At 43.2% G+C, this 19,275-nt stretch overlaps 1 protein-coding gene across 1 annotated transcript; it reads right to left on the reverse strand.

The window, feature by feature from the left end:
- Positions 1-1,234: 1,234 nt before the first annotated feature.
- On the reverse strand, positions 1,235-18,730 carry qser1 (glutamine and serine rich 1). Its single transcript, XM_051945000.1, has 13 exons — positions 18,247-18,730; positions 14,036-14,145; positions 13,746-13,883; positions 10,239-13,562; positions 9,112-9,416; positions 8,625-8,741; positions 8,382-8,515; positions 8,108-8,295; positions 7,836-7,973; positions 7,632-7,729; positions 6,769-6,915; positions 6,495-6,590; positions 1,235-2,492 (listed from the first exon to the last, which is right to left on the reverse strand). Exons 1-13 carry the CDS (start codon positions 18,354-18,356, stop codon positions 2,352-2,354), a joined length of 5,046 nt encoding a protein of 1,681 aa, XP_051800960.1. The 5' UTR covers positions 18,357-18,730; the 3' UTR covers positions 1,235-2,351.
- Positions 18,731-19,275: the final 545 nt, after the last annotated feature.

A 19,275-nucleotide genomic window follows, 5' to 3' on the forward strand; every position in this document is an offset into this window, starting at 1 on the left:
GCTGTGTCCTCCTGAAGGATAAGCGCCAATATTAGCTGCACACTCCCGGGAAGTGGGTGAAGTGCAAGAGTGACAGACCCCTCTGGGCTGAGCTATGGAGGGTTACATTTATGAGAGCAAAGCTACAACTGTTATGTTGTAAAGAAAAACAGGTGCTGTATTTCAAGATAAATGTACAGACACCTACAGATTGTACTCTGAACATCCTGCTCTCATTCTGCTGTTTTGCCAGTCATTTGCAAAACGAAGGCAGTGATCAGAATTTAGATATGCATGGTCTAGAAAATCCCTGGTTTAATATTTTCTGCAGCAAAAGCACAATGACAATTCTGCTAGTGAAGTTTCAAATCTCAGCTAAATTGTGAACCTTCCTGTCAATTATCAACATTAACCCTCCTGTTGTCTTCATTTACGGGCACCAAAAAAAGTTTTGTCTGAAAAAAAAACAAAACAAAAAAAAAACTCCAAAAATTCAGCAAAACAATTCCCCAAAATTCCTGAAAATTTACAAAATCTTCAGGAGGAAATTCCCAAAAAATTCAGCAAAACATTTCCCTTAAAAGTCTTATTTAAAAAAAAGTCACCCAAATTTGGTAAGAAAATTCTTGCAAAAATGTATTTAAAAAAAAAAAAAAAAAAAAAAAGTAAAAATCATTTAAAAAAATCCTAAAAATATCAAAAGTGATTCCATATATATATATCTCAGTAAAACTTCTAATATTTTCTTTGAGAACATTCACCCAAAAAATAAATAAATAAATAAATAAAAAATAATAATAAAAAAAAAATCAACCAAAATCAAATTCGCTGGATTTTGGTTGATTTTTTTGTGAATGTTCATAAACATTTTTTAAGATTTCTTTTTTTCTCCACCAAAAAAAAAAAAAAAAAAAAAAATATCTCTAAAATTTCCCAAAAATGTTGAAAATGTGGGCCTCAGAACTTTTACTGTGAATATATACATTTTTTTCCCCACATTTTCAAAGTTTAAAACCGGTCAATTTGACCTGCAGAACAACACGAGGGTTAAACACAATATCTAACCATCTGCTTTCACTTCAGATACATTTTTCCCCCATTGTTTTATGTCTTTCAATGCAAGTATGTCTTTTTGTTGAAAACTCAATGCTTTGTGATGTTAAAGCAACATTTCTAACTCCGTCAGACTCATGCATTCGGAAGATGTTACCCACCTCATACAAAAAATAAAAAAATATATATATCAAAACACAAATCTAATACATGCGGCATTTTATTTACAAACAGCATCTTTAAAGAACATGATTATTGTTGATAGCATAAAATTGGTAACCGACTTACAAAGAGTCAATTTTGCAAAACTGTGAAAAGACAATGAAAAAAGTGCCTTAGAAATTGTAATAAACAAGAAATAATATTTCCTTCTGTGAAAATATATTTGTCATAAAATGTGGCCTATGTCTGTAAAGCAATATAAAGACAACTCTATTACTTTCATTTTACCCTCAGATAATTCAAGGTCATAATTTCTGATTAAAAAGATTAATAAAAAGCAGTGCTGCACAGATTTCACCAAAAGGCCCCTTATAAGTAAAGGGCTGTCTGAAGCACAACATAGATACAGCATACAGTTGCTAAATTCCTCGAGAGAACTCCTGCAGTTCCCACCTTCCTGTTCTTTTATACAAAATGTACATTATATAATATATATAAGTTGGCACTCCATTACAAAATGGATGTTTTACAAACAGTATAAAACTACAGTTATATATAATATATAGATTTTTTTTTTTTTTACAATAAATCAACTCTTTATGTGAGCCTACTTAACACATGATCGATGAAGGCTTGTTATAACTGTAGGCAATCAGATTCCTGCATTTTTATTTGATGTGCTCTACTTCCTATGCTGAGTGCTTTCTATCTAGTGAATACTCACTGGTTACAATCCGTCATTTAACTATAAAAACGAGACAATAGAAATCTATGAAAAGGCCCATAAAAAGTGGGCTTGTAACACTACAAAAACCTACAAAGACTAGGGGAAGCACCGTGTGGAAGTCGTCCCAATTGCTCCCCGAAACAAAGTCCTTGTCCTGTGTTGATCAAGACACTGCTCTCTGGCCGGAGGCAGTGATAAAGAGTGTAAATGTTACTGCTGCTCCACTGTTTTACCTGCTGTCGCTTTTATGCCAAAGGCCCCACCGTTCATCTTCCAGGCAACTCAGCTGTGATAGGTCCCTGATTCAATTCTCTGTGATGCGAAGGGGAGACTCACTCCATCTTTCTCTGCTGCCAGTCTCAGCTTGAGCCATCTTTTTGTTTAAAAGCAGTTTCACTTATTGTCCCCCCCCTCCCAAACCAAGCCTGAATCATAGGCAGGCCTGCTGCACTTGATTGATTAAATCTCCAAAACGGTCAAAGAGCCCCTCTACCCAAGCTCCGTTCTGCAGACACTTCTGTACGATCTCCTCCTGCCCCATGTCTCCTTCCTGCACCCGCAGAGATGCGATCTGGATGACAACCACAAAGAGAAGAAACAGTTAGTAATGTAAAAGTTTCATCAGAATAATTATCATCAGAGTTCAAAATTGCATAATAGTGGTCTGTCACCAGTTCACTTTTCACAGTCTCACTGTATTGTAGATTTTTAAATTGTATTTAGTATCGGGTACGGATTTTGTCATAAATAGATATTTTTACATATTTACTTTTCTGGCGAGCTGCATTGAAGGACAACGCTGGAGAAAAGATGTCTGCCTTTAATACACTCTGCAACTGCTGAATGCTTTTATTTTGACACACACGGAGAGTGACACTACATATAATATGGCAGGAAGTCATCAAACCACTTCACACTCACTCCTGACAACATAACACTTAACCAAACTAACTTCTTCTTCTTCTTTTCCTTTTGCCTTTTCCCTTCAGGGGTCGCCACAGCGAATCAATTGCCTCCATCTAACCCTGTCTTCTGCATCCTCTTCTCTCACACCAACTACCTTCATGTCTTCTTTAACCACATCCATAAACCTCCTCTTTGGTCTTCCTCTAGGCCTCCTGCCTGGCAGTGGGAAACTCAGCATCCTTCTACAAATATATTCACTCTCTCTCCTCTGGACATGTCTGAACCATCTCAGTCTGGCCTCTCTGACTTCTCTCCAAAGCCTCTAACATGTGCTGTCCCTCTGATGTACTCATTCCTGATCCTATCTATCCTGGTCACTCCTAAAGAGAACCTCAGCATCTTCAGGTCTGCTACCTCCAGCTCTGTCTCCTGTCTTTTCCTCAGGGACACTGTCTCCAGACCAAACAACATGGCTGGTCTCACCAGTTTTGTAAACTTTTCCTTTCATTTTAGCTGAAACTCTTCTATCACACCTGACACTTTTCTCCAGCCGTTCCAGCCTGCCTGTACACGCTTCTTCACCTCTTTTCCACACTCTCCATTGCTCTGGACTGTTGACCTTAAGTACTTAAAACCCTCCACCTTCTTGATCTCTTCTCCCTGTAACCTCACTCTTCCACTTGGGTCCCTCTCATTCACACACAGATACTCCGTCTTGCTGCGGCTAACCTTCATTCCTCTCCTTTCCAGGGCAAACCTCCATGCCTCTAGCTTCTCCTCCACCTGTTCCCTGCTCTCACTACAGATCACAGTGTCATCTGCAAACATCATAGTCCATGGAGACTCCTGTCTAACCTCGTCTGTCATCCTGTCCAACATAGCAAACAAGAAGGGGCTCAGAGCTGATCCCTGATGTAGTCCCACCTCCAGCTTGAACTCCTCTGTCACACCTATAGCACACCTCACCACTGTCTTACAGTCCTCATACATGTCCTGCACCACTCTAACATACTTCTCTGCCACTCCAGACTTCCTCATACAAAACCACAGTTCCTCTCTGGGCACCCTGTCATAAGCTTTCTCCAGATCTACAAAGACACAATGCACCTCTTCTGACCTTCTCTATCAACATCCTCAAAGCAAATATTGCATCTGTTGTACTCTTTCTTGGCATGAAACCATACTGCTGCTCACAGATGTTCACCTCTGCCCTTAGTCTAGCTTCAACTACTCTTTCCCATAGCTTCATCGTGTGACTCATCAGCTTTATTCCTCTGTAGTTGCCACAACTCTGCACATCTCCCTTGTTCTTAAAGATGGGCACCAGCACACTTCTCCTCCATTCCTCAGGCATTTTCTCACTATCTAAGATCCTGTTGAACAACCCAGTTAGAAACTCTACTGCTACCTCTCCGAGACACTTCCATACCTCCACAGGTATATCATCAGGACCAAGTGCCTTTCCACTCTTCATCCTCTTCAATGCCCTCCTCACTTCATCCTTACTAATCTTTGCTACTTCCTGGTTCACAACAGTCACCTCTTCTACTCTTCGTTCTCTCTCATTTTCCTCATTCATCAGCTCTTCAAAGTACTCTTTTCATCTTCCCATCACACTATTGGCACCTGTCAACACACTTCCATCCTTATCCTTTATCACCCTAACCTGCTGCACGGCCTTCCCATCTCTGTCTCTCTGCCTTGCCAACCTGTACAGATCAGTCTCTCCCTCCTTACTGTCCAACCTAGCATACAAGTCATCGTAAGCCCCTCGTTTGGCCTTTGCCACCTCTACTTTCACCTTACGCTGCATCTCCCTGTACCCGTCTACTCTCTTCAGTCCTCTCAGTGTCCCACTTCTTCTTAGCTAACCTTTCTCTGGATCCACTCCTGTACCTCCTCATTCCACCACCAAGTCTCCTTATCTCCTTTCCTTCCAGATGACACACCAAATACTCTCTGACCTGTCTCCCTGATCACATTTGCAGTAGTTGTCCAGTCATCTGGAAGCACCTCCTGACCATCCAAAGCCTGTCTCAACTCTTTCCTGAAAGTCATACAACACTCTTCCCTTTTAAGCTTCTACCATTTGGTCCTCTGCTCTGTCTTTGCCCTCTTCATCTTCTTCACCACCAGGGTCATCCTACACACCACCATCCTATGCTGTCTGGCTACACTCTCACTTACCATTACTTTGCAGTCACTGATCTCCTTCAGATTACACCGTCTACACAAGATGTAGCCTACCTGTGTGCTCCTACCTCCACTCTTATAGATCACCCTATGTCCCTGCCTCTTCTGGAAGAAAGTATTCACTACAGCCATTTCCATCCTTTTTGAAAAGTCAACCATCATCTGTCCTTCTGCGTTCCTCTCCTGGATACCAAACCTGCCCATGACCTCCTCATCATCTTCGTTTCCTGCACCAACATGTCCGTTGAAGTCTGCACCAATGACAACTTCTCCTTCTCCTCCAGCTCACATCCTACCTGTGGAGCATACCCACTAACAACATTGAACATCACACCTTCGATTTCTAGCTTCAGGCTCATCACTCGATCTGACACTCTTCTTACCTCCAGGACATTCCTAACAAACTCCTCCTTCAAGATAACTCCTACTCCATTTATCTTCCTATCTACACCATGATAAAACAACTTGAACCCTGCTCCTAAACTTCTAGCTTTACTACCTTTCCACCAGGTCTCCTGGACACACAGTATGTCCACCTTCCTCCTATGCATCATGTCAACCAGCTCTCTACCTTTTCCTGTCATAGTTCCAACATTCAAAGTCCCTACTCTCAGTCCTAGACTCTTGGTGTTCCTCTTCTCTCTCTTCCTACGAGCACACCTTCCTCCCCGCCTTCTTCGATCAACAGTCGTCCATTTTCCACCGGCACCCTGTAAGTCGACAGCACCGATGGCGGTCGTTGTTAACCCGGGCCTCGACCGATCCGGTATGGAAGTCATACATTTGATTTGCATGTTTGATTTGGCCAAAGTTTTACGTCTGATGCCGTTCCTGACACAACCCTCAGTATTTATCTGGGCTTGGGACCAGCACAATAAGACACTGGATTGTGTCCCCTTACGGCTACATTACTTAACCAAACTAACTAGGCTGACTAAACCACAAAACACAATGAAACACAAACACTACTAGCACTGTAACACTAACAGAAACCACAGTAATGACATGTAAACCACCAACACCCCGAACACCCATGGTGCATTGCAGCACCACAGTTCAGTCATAGCAACCAGGTCTGCGATCGCTACATTATTTTAATAGATTTTGCGGTAAAGTAAGCATTTTCTAGACTAAAAGATTAAAACACTATAAATATATACATAAAAAAAGTAATAAGTTATATTAGCAGAATTCTTAATCAAAATGAAATGTGTCGCGTAAAGCGCTGGACGCTGATTGGCTCAGCGACTGTAGCATCAGGGTTTACAAAGCCTTAAAATATAAATATATAAGAATAAAATAAATATGGTTGCTGCTTTGCGGATGTTAATCTATCGTGGGGGATCTAGAATGTAACCACCGCGATAGACCAGGGATCACTATTACTCATCCAAGAACAAAATAGACACTGATTTAGCATCGACACAGAATACAGCTCCAAAAAACTCAACGTAAGCCGGCAACAATGTCTTACCTCATCCTTACACATGAGGTACGTGTGGTACTTGTAATGCTGTAAAGAGTGGTACAGAGAGAACCATTGAGTTTTCTGCTGGTCCACTGCATACTCCTAGAAAGAAAAAGATGAAAACACTATTAATGTATAACAAATCCAGTGAAACAGCATGAAAACAGGACAGGGAAAGGTGGTTTTAATGCTCAACAGTGTACAGCACAAATAGGGACACTGCGCCCTCTCCTGGACAGATATGAAGAGAACACTGCACCCAAACATCATCTTGGCTTACCTGAGGCACTTTGTTAGGCATCTTGTAGGGCTTCATAGTCTTCTTGTTGTAGGCCCTTCCACTGAGACGTACCTTAAAGGCTGGAGTTTCCCCATCCTTTTTCAGTTCAGTCACCACTGAGATCTCTGGGAAGCTGTCGAGAGCCGTCTGAAGAACACAAGTTACTTAGGTTCAAACTGCACAGAAAAGGTGTTTCGCTTTTTCTTTCCACTTTGCCATCAAAGCAGATACAGACTGATTCTTTAAGCCTTACGGTGTAAACATGTTCACTGCATTAACTCATTGTTTAAACACATTTTCACACATTCACTGTGGGCTCATTTTTTAAAAACTAAAACTACACTATAAAGTCCTGTACATCTACAGAAACAGCACAATATTGGTACAAGCACAGGACTCAAAAATGTTTTTTTGTGTGGTATGATGACATTATGTTCTTAATCACCAGCAAGAAAAAGAAAATAACTCTACATACTATAGAAATTCTACCATTTATATTTTTAAGTTGCCGTCCTTTGTAAGCACAGGCTGCAGTTCAACCTACTTCAGCTGATAGTTCCTCAATGTTTTCGTCACGATTGTTCTTTAACTTTAATGAAATTTCAAGCTTCAGGATTTTAAAGTTGGATCTGGTGAAGTTTTCAAATGGAACACTGCGTTTCAGTTAAGTAATTCAAGGACCATCAGAATGCTGTTCTTGTGTGTTTTTACAGCATCTGGCTGATAAATGGTATCATTTTGGCATCCCCCCCCCCCCCCCCCGCCCCGCCCCGCCCCCCACCACCGAGACAACATGCCTTTCAAACCTTTTTTTGACTTTTGGGGTTCAGAATGTTAACATGCAGTTTCATTTACACACTCACCTTCAAAACCTGCCCTATGTGCAGTTTGTGAAGCAAGCGTTTCCTGTTGTCAGTGATCATCCCATCCACTTTTTTCATATGTGGCAGCAGCAACTCATCTGCAACAAGATGAATTAACAAGTCAGCAAAAGTTCCAGCAACTACGTGATGGATGCTAAACTGTGAAGCCAACCGAGCTCAACGTATAAAAAGTGGGCTGCTCACCGTTTGCCTTCTCAAGTGCTGTCATCACATCTTCATCTAATGCAATGCTGATCAGCAATTCCACAAAGCTTTTAAATGTCTCCTTCATGGTTCGCGTGTTGCGGTATCGTGAAGGAAACGGCAGCGGAGGGTTTAACTCTGGGAGCGTGTGAGAGAGATAAAACATCCAGAAGGCATGGAAGGACAGTAAGGAGGAGAAGCGATTTAGACCTCGATCATATCAACTTATGTTCAGAGCAGATTTAATGAGAGCAGCTAAAAGGCTTCTTCACCATCATCATCACCGCCTTCATCTGCAGATGATCCAGAAGCAGCAGATGAAAACTCCTCTTTCCATTTCCTCCTCTTCTTGGGCGGGGGCTCTGCCCTCGGCTTCAGTTGTTTGGGTTGGGGCGTTTGGCTCTGGAAAACTGAGGAAGGGGTGGCTGTCAAGCCCAGCAAAGATTTCATCTGAACACCCCTGGGTGGCAAAATGAGAACAGTTACACCACTGAAGAGTCATTTTTATAAACGACGGAAATGTGTGGGTCAGTACTCTACACATACCTTAGTGAGTTCATAGGCTTACACCGTGGCTTCCTACTACAAACTCGCACATATTCCCTTTTATTAACAGTGTCCAAAAATTTCACATACACCCTCTGGTACATGGTCTGGGCATCACCAAAGTATCCCAGATACTATATAAACACAGAAAAATGTTAATAGCTGCAAAATAAAGAAACATCATTTGAATGATTAAATGCATATACACGCATGTGGTATGCTGCTGAGTCTGCTTTCACTTACACTGTTTGTGGCTGAGAACACTCTCTTTCCATCTCTCAGCTCAGGCACAAATTTCTGCAGCAGAGCCTTCTGGACCTTCCAGATGGCTGGAGGTTCACTTCCTGCTTTCATCGTCACCTAGATACATTCAGGACAGGTTTCAGGATGTAGGAGCACATCTATTATAGGAAAATGTATCAGAGGATGATTTGCATGATCTGAGAATAGTCTTTTACCATATCATTATACCTAGAACCTAAGACGTTACAAGAAAAATGGTAGGTCAGAGTAAATTTGTACGCAATTTCATCAATTTTGATGATAGATTGTTCATTAAAAGAAAGAGCACTACACTGCAACAAGGCTCTAGTTTAGTTCTGACATGTCGCATTCAATATTTATTTAGAAGCATCTTCATCCGTGCAAAACCTTCATCTTTCAGCACTTAAACTAAATTCTACTCATTACCAGAATCCTTGTTAGGGAGCTTTCATTTCCCAGCGTTTACCTTCAAATTTTCAATATCCTCCTTCCGGACGACAAACTCATCTCTCTCCCGATACATTCCCTCTCCTCCGCTGTCTGACAGCTCTTCGTCTGTCAGTCCCCCGATGGCCACACTTATCTGCTGCACAGCCACCTGGCCCGGTACCGTTTCTTTGTACTCCTCTTTGGCTGCAAATGTCTTTCCTCCTGAGACTGTGTGTGGTGTCTGTGTAGGAGTGACTACCTGCAGCAAACAGGTTTCTGCGACAGTGTGCGACATGGAGGGAACTTGGTCTGGCTTCATCATCGAGCTTTGGATTTGGTTATCTGGAGAAGGGTTTCACATATACGAATGTGTCGAACATTTAGAAAGAAACATGAAAATTATACACAGCTGGACCCCTCGGTCTTAAAATAAATCAAGTGCTTTCAGACAACATTCATCAGACAAACAACACATTACAGTATATTTAACATATGTTATTGATGTCTAAAGTACGAGAAAGTTCCAGAAACAGCACGGCAAAGCCCATTCTGTTGATTTTTTTGGTTTTCATTGTTCTCCAACAGATCAAAGGGCAGCATAACAACATGAGAGAGATGACATCTAATAAAGGTTAGTGCTGGATTAAAATATATGCAGTTTGCACTTTAAGCTTTAACAACTCAAACCACTTTGCTACCAACAACTATTCACCGATTTAGTTGTAAATTAAGAGGACAGTTCATGTTTGTCAACACTTTTCCCTCTCTGCACTTATGTCTGTAGAACTAAAAATGTCTATGCAGTCTGGTATATAATTTCTGATGGCGCCCTGCACAATCTGCTCTCTATTAACTTGATTCCTATGCATTCATTGTGCAATGACAGTAGGGCTGGGTATTAAATCCCAGTAGTGAGAGTCAAATACATCTGTGCCACTGACAAAATTGTTAACAACCCAAAACCGATATTAAGCACCCAGTCATTCCCTTTAGCATACGTTTTTGATCAGATTGTTTGTAATGTGAATCAGTATATTTCCCCTATTTCAGCACAGTTAATGGAAGATGACTTGAGCTTTACAGAATATGTAATACTTGATAATTGCAGACTGACGTTCTGGGACATTGGACGTCCCTTGAGAAGCTTAGGAAGGGTGTTATTACCTGTTCTAATTTTCCGATCTGAAGATTCATCCAGAGCTGAGAGTGCTGAGCTGATGCTGTTCCTCAGAGCCTGGTTCTTCCCAGTGTTCTCCTCTTCATCCGAGCTGAATGACGGCAGCGTCTCCAAGTTATTTTGCAGATCTTCATCCAGACGTTTGTGCTGAGAGCTCACTCCCGGACTCTCCTGGGGAACCAAGGGCCCGGGCAGAGTCTGTAGTTTGGGAGGCAAAGCAGGCAGAGCATACGGTTTGGACGAGGCACAGGGCTTTCTGGGGCGACTAATTGTTCGTGTAGGACTTTGAGAGTAATGCTGTTTGGGCCCAGATTTGATAAAGTCAAGGAAGGAGCCAATGAAGCCTGTTTTGACCTCTGGCTGTTTCTCTTCGACTTCACGAATCTTCTGCCTGATTCTCTCCTGCTGTGGACAACCATGATATATAGTATGTGAGGCCAAGGGAGAGCTGACATCACTACCTCTGAGGTTTTGCCGCTTTGTTTGCCCACTGCGTTTGGCTGATCTGGCCAATCCACAATCATCCTCAGGACTACCTGGTTTGGTTAGAGACTTACAGCGTGCTTTCTTTTTGGCAAAGTCCTCACCACCTGGACACTCCATGAAGCCATCCTCTGTTTTGGTACACTTTGCATTCCCTTTGACTCTGTTCTGGGGATCTGAGGGGTCGTACACCTGCCCTGCTAAGTGATAGTCATTCTCAGAGCTCCTGCCATCTTCATTTGTGTCAAGCTCAGTATTGCTGTTGTGGTGAACAGACTGACCCTGACAGTCTGGAGCCATCTGAGCTCCATTTAGTGTCATAGTGATGGCGTGGGAGTTAGTGTTGGCGATGATTGGCTGTTGTGCTGAAGAGAAACTAGGTGACATGTGCCTCATGTCCACAGTCTGGAAGTGACCTTTGGAATCAACAGGGCTCGCCATCACGGCCATTTCAGCCTCAGTAGAGGATGAAACTTTGACAAAGTCCTGTGGTGTGACGCCACAGGCTGCCACAGTGGCAGCAAGAATGTCGTTAACATTTGACAGAATGTTTCTGTCGTCTGCAAGTAGCATAGAGTCAGGGAAGCAAATGGAGTTGAGAGCAAAGTGGTTCTTCGCATCACTGGACTGCTGATTTGCAGACTGGCTGTAGTGGTGTTTCGAGGAAGAAGGACAATCTGAGCTCGGTTCAGATGCTACCGTGCCCTGCTGACTCTGAGTTTCTGTGACAGCATGACCCAGCAGGTCTCGGTCCATCTGAAGATACTGGACATGACCAGGGCCCAGACTTTGAACTGGTTGGATCCCCTGCCGCGATACCACCTTTGAAGTGTTATGACTGGGTTGGACAAGGGGCTGCTGGAGCAGAATCATCTGATTGGGTTCAAGGAGAACCTGAGTGCTGGGGACGGTGATGAACTGGGTGTGGGCTGCAGGAGTCTGGCTCTGGGACTGACTATGGTTCTGTTGGTTTTGTTGATTTGGCTCTGGAGATTTGAGTTGGAGGGCGTGCTGCTTGAGCTGCTCCGAGCCCAGGGGTACATGTGAGGACACAATAGTGGAGTTTGTAGTTTTTGTGTTGGCAGTTTCATGGCCATTGGCACTGCTTAAATGAATGTGCTGTTGGCTCACAGAACCCATCCTTTCATCTTTTATCTGTGCTGCACTTGTATGACCTAGTCCCATGAGCTGGTCATCAGAACGTGAATTGCTTCGAATAACACTTTGTGTTTTGTGGTGATCATCCACTTTTGAAACAACATATATTACATTGTTGTGAGAAGTCATGTTGCTATCTGGTGTAGAGACCTCCATAGAAGCCTGCTGCAGAGCTTCTAGGTCTTGGAGAGGAAGCTCTTCAAGTTTCTGTTTGCCATATGTTTGCTTTATGTCCTGTACTGAGGATCTAATGTTATTTTGTAAGGCTTGCGCAGTTGAAGAGTAGGTAGGCAAAGGTGTCGATAAAATATATTTATGGTGCTGGGTCTGCATCTGGGTCAGACTGTCATGTGTTTTACTTTCCACTGAAGCTTGCATAAGGGTGTAGTCCATCGTAGAAATTGATGTGGGCAGACTCCGAACACATGTGGGCGGGTAAGAGGAGTTAAGGGATTGTCCTGTGGCATAGCTTTGAGACTGGGTCACTACAGCTTGTCCCTGTGACTGAGATGTAAAAGTCACGTTTGGGGCACCCTGAGAGTGGGACGTGGGATAGCTCTCAGAGAGATTTCCTCGACACAAACTCTGGACCTGGGCTCCATACTGGATCTCCTGCTCTTGGCTCAGTCCAGGAGTAGATGAGTAAACAAGAGTCTGACTAACAGATGCCACATTGTCAGATTGGCTAGAGAGGGAAGGCAGAGTCTTGTAAAGGGAGGGAAGCTTGTCTGTAGTGGAATGGGAGGTTTGTGACTGTGTGTGGGATGTGATATAGGTTTGAGGCAAACTGTTGGACATCAGGCTAGATAGCTGGACTGCCTGTTGATTAGCAATCACGGAGCTCTGCTTCTGTCCAGGGGAGGAATAACGCTCAGGAGAGCCCGATGTCATGTTCTGAGAGGGGCTCTCTTCCTCCCCAGCAGGGAGTGGAGCTAGTTTAGAAGAGCAGTCTTTAGCCTTCTGCAATGAAGTGGATGAATATTTTTGTGTTACACAATCAGTCTTGGGTTGTGGGGAACCGTTGACTCCATGAGTGGAATCTGCTCCTGTAGAGGGGTTGCAGGACACGGGGGTCTGACGGGACGGGTCCTGCTGGTAGGACACATCTGCTTCGTTGCCAGAGCCGAAGTACCCCTGTAAGGAGTGCTCCGAATTGGGCAACTGCTCTGAGGCCATGTGGCTACTGGAAGGCCTCTGGTGGTGCTTGATCACACTACATTCACGCTGAAGAGCTCTTTCAATAGAGCCTGAGAAAACTGTAGCTCCATAAGGCTGAGGGCCACCATGAGGGGTAGGCAGGGCAGAAGGCAACAGGCTGAACTGGGGTTGTAAGAGGTGGGGCGCTGACTCCTGGGCTGAGCGGTAAGTGGAGGACTGCACAGGCAAAGCTGAGCCCAGAGCCGGGGCAGAAAGATGATTGAAGGCCAGGGCAGTGGGAAGCACGGTCTGGCTAGATTTGAGATGCAGCAGGGGATCATGGTGAGAAAACAGGCTATTGGTGGATGTGCTGAAGGCAGGATCCTGGAGAGCCAGGGAAGGGTTGGTAGCATAACTCCTGGTAGGGTAGGCACCGGTGTGCTGATAGGATGACAGAGCAGCAGGAGAGGGGAAAGTGGCAGTTGAAGGCAGGGCACCAGTTAAATACAGCTCTGTCGTGGAGGAGTTGGTACCTGCATGATCAGAGGAGACAATATAAGGAGAGAACAGACAACATTTTGTGGAAAAACAAAACTGCACACAAAATGACAAAAAAAATGAAATGCAAAAGTCACCTACATGTGCATTTTGCTCAAATTTTTATGCTAAAGGATAGTTAAAATAATTATCAGATAAATGAGTGGATATGTTCTCACCAGCAGGCCAGGATGGGGGCCTAAAAGGAGGAAGCAATGAGGCACTAACAGGACCAGCCTGAAGGCTTCTTGACTCCATGGCTGATAGGAAGCTCATGATTGAGGTCTCAGGAGTATAACTGCTGGACTCAAGTGTTCCTGACAGTAAAAATAGGAAGAGAAAGATGATCACAGAAAACCTTGGTATGTCAAACAAAAATATCTGTCTGACCGAGTGTCACCAGTAAGGCTTGTTGTTGTTGGCTTAACTAGTTCCTTAAAAACAATATTTTTTAGGCTCCATAACTCACCTGCTGCAGTAGGAAGGTGTGATGTAGTGTAGGTAGGAAGTTGGTGCGTGGAAGTGTAGCTTTGCCGCTGGAGAAGCTCTGCATCAAGTTGTGCTGCACCATAACTGGGACTATGAGTACAAACAGACATACAGCTTTCATGAGAGCTCTCATTGTCACAAGCACCAGGATAGTAAAAGAAAAAACAAGTTATTGAGATCCCATCACTATGTGCAATATTTGGTGTTGTAGACTTAATTTAAAAGGGATAAAATATAATCAACACTCAATACTCCATAATGAGAAAGTTAAAATGTGTTTTGAGAAAAACTGTAGCTTCAGGTTTACAAAAGCCTGACTGATGGAACAGAGGACCTCTGAAGCATTATTAGAGTGACTGTTGGGTTCTCGTTTACCTCCTTGACTGAGGCCTTTCTTACATAGTTACTTATGTTTAGTGGATGGATGACTTTCACAAGAGTCCTGGTGGTCACAACCTTCTTCCACTGTGGAGCACTCAGAGCTTTTAAAAAAAAAAAGGTTTTATAGCCTTGCCCTAATCTGTGCCTTGTCAGAATTTTATCACACACTCCCCACAGTGGTAAGTGTGCAAAAAGCAAGTTCGATTATTCTCAAGTGACTGCAAAAGGCTTCTCTTCAGCAATCTCATTTCAAGTGTTCAGTTTAAAAAGGGTTGACTGTCTACTGTCCACAATCTCAATGGACCCACACCCTCGTTGCAGAAAGAGCAATAATAGCTCTACGAAATAGTTGAAAAAAATGTGCTAAGTGCAGTTTGGAATATGACTCAACCCATGTGTATTAACATTAGACTGAACATCCCAGTTTGAAGTGACAAGGTAAAATTGTCCAAACTCCTCAGATGACTGTACTATTGCTGCAAGGATTCATACCACAACACTGCATTAATTTGTCCAGAAAATAACCTGTTTGCCTGTGAATGGTACTAAAACCTAATAAGAGCCCATTAACATTTTGGCAATATTCAGTTCAGCAGTAAAACTTGCAGGCTAACACCAGCAAATGTTTGGACACGCTACTTTGAATTCTAAAGCAAGGATTCTGGCAAGAATGTACAAATACTTAAAAACTCATTTCTTACTTGTAAACATCTAAATGGCTGTCGTCACTGCACAGGTCAACATTGTTGAAAAAAAACTTGTTTTGAGGTACTGTGATAAGGTCCATCTGAGCCAAGTAGGAAAAAAGTGAAACATACTTATTTTTTATATCTGATAGATGACTTTATATTCTCCTGGGATATTCTCATACGAAACAGAAATAAAATCAGAGGTAATCAGATGCAGTCAGCCTGATCTAAAGTGTTGCCTCTTTGCCAGAAGGTAAACATCTGTGGAGGCAATACAAACCTGAATGGGATTAATTTGCCTCTTTTCTGGTCTCTTCATAGACACACACACAAACAAACACCAGGAATCCTTTCTCGTGCAACTCTTTACTGCTAACTCACTATAAAGTAGGGGAAAATTAATGCAGCATAGCCAATTATCAGCTGATGAGTTAGTTTCCAGATTGTCTTAATGAAAAGCCACCGCTAATCAGCAACCACAAACTTGTGCTGTTTGGGCCATGGCACAAGAAAAACAGAGGTCATATTAGCTTTTCTAAACCGGTAATCAGCATATCCGTGGTATCATTTAACCAACTGACCAGTATACCCAGCTTTTGGGTCATTCATCAAATGATTGCATTATTGCTTTTGTTCCAATGTAATTGACTGTCTTTCTTTATCAGACTTGATGTGCTACTTGTGAGAACATATTTGTAGTAAATTGTACCAGTAAGGAAGCTACCTCTTCGTTTCTATTAAAGACTGTATACATGAGCCATCTGCAACTTGGGCAAGTTTTGCGTTTACATTGAAAATGTTTTATGAAGGCGAGTTTAACATACAGTGATAGACCTCCATTAACAGAACAGCTAAAACAATGATAAAACTAAACACAGATTCTGGCACGCTGTTTCACAAAACCACTGATTTGAAGTGCTATAAGTGAAATACAGTAACCACTGTTCCCTCTAAGCTGCGGACGTGTGCAATTGCACACGTCAAAAGAGTTGAGATATCTGCTCTCCTTCGTGCTGAACATCAGCTGGATGACTGTCCACAGAGTCGCGGAGAGGCTAAAGAATGGTGAAGATCTTTCAGGTCTTCACCATTCTCGAAAGATCATCTGAAAGATCTTCACCATTCTTGAGCCTCTCCACGACTCTGTGGACGGTCATCCGGCTGAACTCTTTTGACTTCCATCTTGATACAACTTCACCGGAGAACAAATTTGTGTTAATGACACCTGCCTATAAGGTAGAACTTTCAGTTTGTTTAATGGAATTTTTCACTCCGACATGTAAACGTCTCTAAAGATCATGAAACCGTGTAACAGAACTTTTGCAAAGCCCGGTACACACATCTATGGCTCTCTGTGTGCCCGGTCTTATGAACCTGTCGCGGGTTGCCTGGTTACAGACGCTGCTGCGCACTGCTCTGCGCATTTAAAAATGTCTACACCCGTAACTCCACCATGTCCAAAGAAGCAAAAACGTTTGAGTGTGAAAACTCGAACCCCTGGCAATGGGTACAAGAAAAACTGTGTTTTCTGTTGCTCATGGACTGGCTGAAGTAAGGCAGCATCAGGAGACAAACATGTAAAACATCAGAATAGAGAGGACCCAACCAGCAGGTCACAGTTTATCATCCCCAATCATCTCCTGAAGTCCATATGGTAAGGGACATCATGATGAGATTAGCTGGATTTCCTACAGTATATGTTTGTGAATTTACCAGATTATGCTTATAATCATGCTGATGTAGCCGTAGACTCTATAGTATTTTAGTGACTCAATAAATTCCTAAGTTTTATTTAAATGGTTTATAGTTTTCAATAAACATTTATTTAATAGCCTATATGTGATCAATAAATGGCCTTTGCCCATCTAAAGAAAAACTCACTCAAAACTCTGATATGTTAACAGTACTAAATAAATAAATACATGCATACACACATAAATGAGTTAATACATTAACTGTGTTAAGATAGATTTAGATATAGATGAAAAAATATCTGTTGAGAATTTCTATGTACAGTATTCCACATTCAGTCGTTTATGTTTTTGCAGAATCCAGTATTGCACACTGGTTGGTCATTACATTTTATTTCATTAGAATGGTTTCACTGTTTAAAATGATACCACGTCTTTTCAGACACAACCTGTTATCATAAAAGAATACAGAATTCTTAATTCCGTGTAAACATAGCACTTAAAGCTTTAAGTATGGCTAAATGCTTTTTTCAAAATTAAATACACCACTCCTTGGGTGGTAGTGGCCCCAAGTTCAGTAAAGTTGGAAAGATATTCACAGATTCAGATTTCCAGCATCTATAACTCGTTAGATATAGGTTGTCAAAAACATAAACGATGCCTCTTTCCCATCGCTGTAAGGCACACAATGTGCTACAAGCCCAGTTTTATCAAAAGTGGCTGTCCTTTAAGCTGCAGAAATAACACTGGTGTCTATGGAGTGAACAGGGACCGTCTGCAACAGCAAAGAGAGACAAAAATATTCAATAACTTCACCCTTATACATTGTAGTGTCACCAAAATCACTGCAGCCTTCAACTGGCTCCTGCTGACAAAGTGTTTTAACAGAAATGTAAATGCTTTAATTTGGTTCTTTTAACAAACCATGTAACTTGGATGGATACGATACTGGCGTGACCACAGTGCACACGTCTGATGTTGCTCATAGTGGTCCAAGGGTCTGCTCAGTGAGTTTGTGGGAACATTGACAGTAACTAGCATTGATTGCTAGCTGCCTCGTCTTGTTTTAGCTCTGAAGAGCACCTGTGGGTCACGAAAAGAGGCCGATAAAATGCTGGTTTAACACGCCTAGTTGGCCATTAAACAGAGATAAAACAACTGTCTTGTCTAGTTTGTAGTTCACAACTCTGTGCCTGGCCACGTTGAAAAAGTGTGCTAGCGAAAACTAGCAAGGTGGGAAACACTAACATATGGCTAAGAAACCACTGACAAAAGCTACGGCGTTGGTGAAATTCCGACATTTCCCTAAACTCCCCCCGGTGCTCCCAACAACCACAAGCCGCCCCGCACTTTTCTCCCGGAGCACAGCTAGGCCCTCCATCACCGTAATTTCCTTTGGAAGGTGACCCGCCCTCTCCTTCATCGCTTACCTTGGCTGGGTACTAGCTGAGCCGCGGTCATAGGCCCACGAAGCTGCGGTCTGTGCTGGTGGAGCCAGCGCGTCCGCAAAGCTGGAGCTCGGGTAGTTCCTGTCCATCATCCGGTGAAAGATCCACTTCCCCTACGGAGCTTCGTGGAGCAGCGGACACGCATCGTAGCAGCCCGGGTCCGACCCAGCGACCGAGCCACCGAGGCAGTCCCGTTAAAAGCAAGGCACGGTCCGTGAAAGCCGCGGTGCCGTGAATAAAGTATCACCTTCCCTCTGGGTGCTTTGGTCGGTCTTTAGCTCATCTCCGTCCCGAAGTTCGTCTGCAGCGGACCGGAGAGCTGCAGCTAGCAGGTTAGCTCAAACTTCTGCCAGCAGTGGTTGCTCTGACCACACTAGCAGATGGAGTATCGACTTTTATAGCGCAAGTATCGAAGCAGGACCCTCGGACGGATCCGTTCACCGCGCGAAAAAAGTCACGTGACAGTCCCACGCGAAGCCTCATTGTGTCACGCAGGTGGCGCTGCTTTTGAATGGGGGAGACCATGATTTATAGTCAGTCTATGGGGGGACAGTGGTCTACATATGGATGCACTGTAAAAAGAAAAATTACCTGTTGTTGTTGCTGCTGATTGTACTCCATTTCCAATTTTTACAGTATTTTTTAAAATCACTTTATTGGTATGGGCTGCACAGTGACCTAGTGGTTAGCACTTTCGCCTTGCAGCAAGAAGATCCCTGGTTCGAGTCCCAGCCTGAGCCTGGGATCTTTCTGCATGGAGTTTGCATGTTCTCCCTGTGCATGCGTGGGTTTTCTCTGGGCACTCCGGCTTCCTCCCACAGTCCAAAAATATGCTGAGGTTAACTGGTTACTCTAAATTGCCCATAGGTGTGAAAGTGAGAGTGATTGTTTGTCTGTATATGTAGCCCTGTGACAGACTGGCAACCTGTCCAGGGTGTCCCCTGCCTTCACCCGAGTCAGCTGGGATAGGCTCCAGCACCCCCCCGCGACCCTAGTGAGGATAAAGCGGTG

The sequence above is a fragment of the Acanthochromis polyacanthus genome, chromosome 2 (genome assembly GCF_021347895.1).
Source record: "Acanthochromis polyacanthus isolate Apoly-LR-REF ecotype Palm Island chromosome 2, KAUST_Apoly_ChrSc, whole genome shotgun sequence".
Taxonomy (NCBI): Eukaryota; Metazoa; Chordata; class Actinopteri; family Pomacentridae; genus Acanthochromis; species Acanthochromis polyacanthus.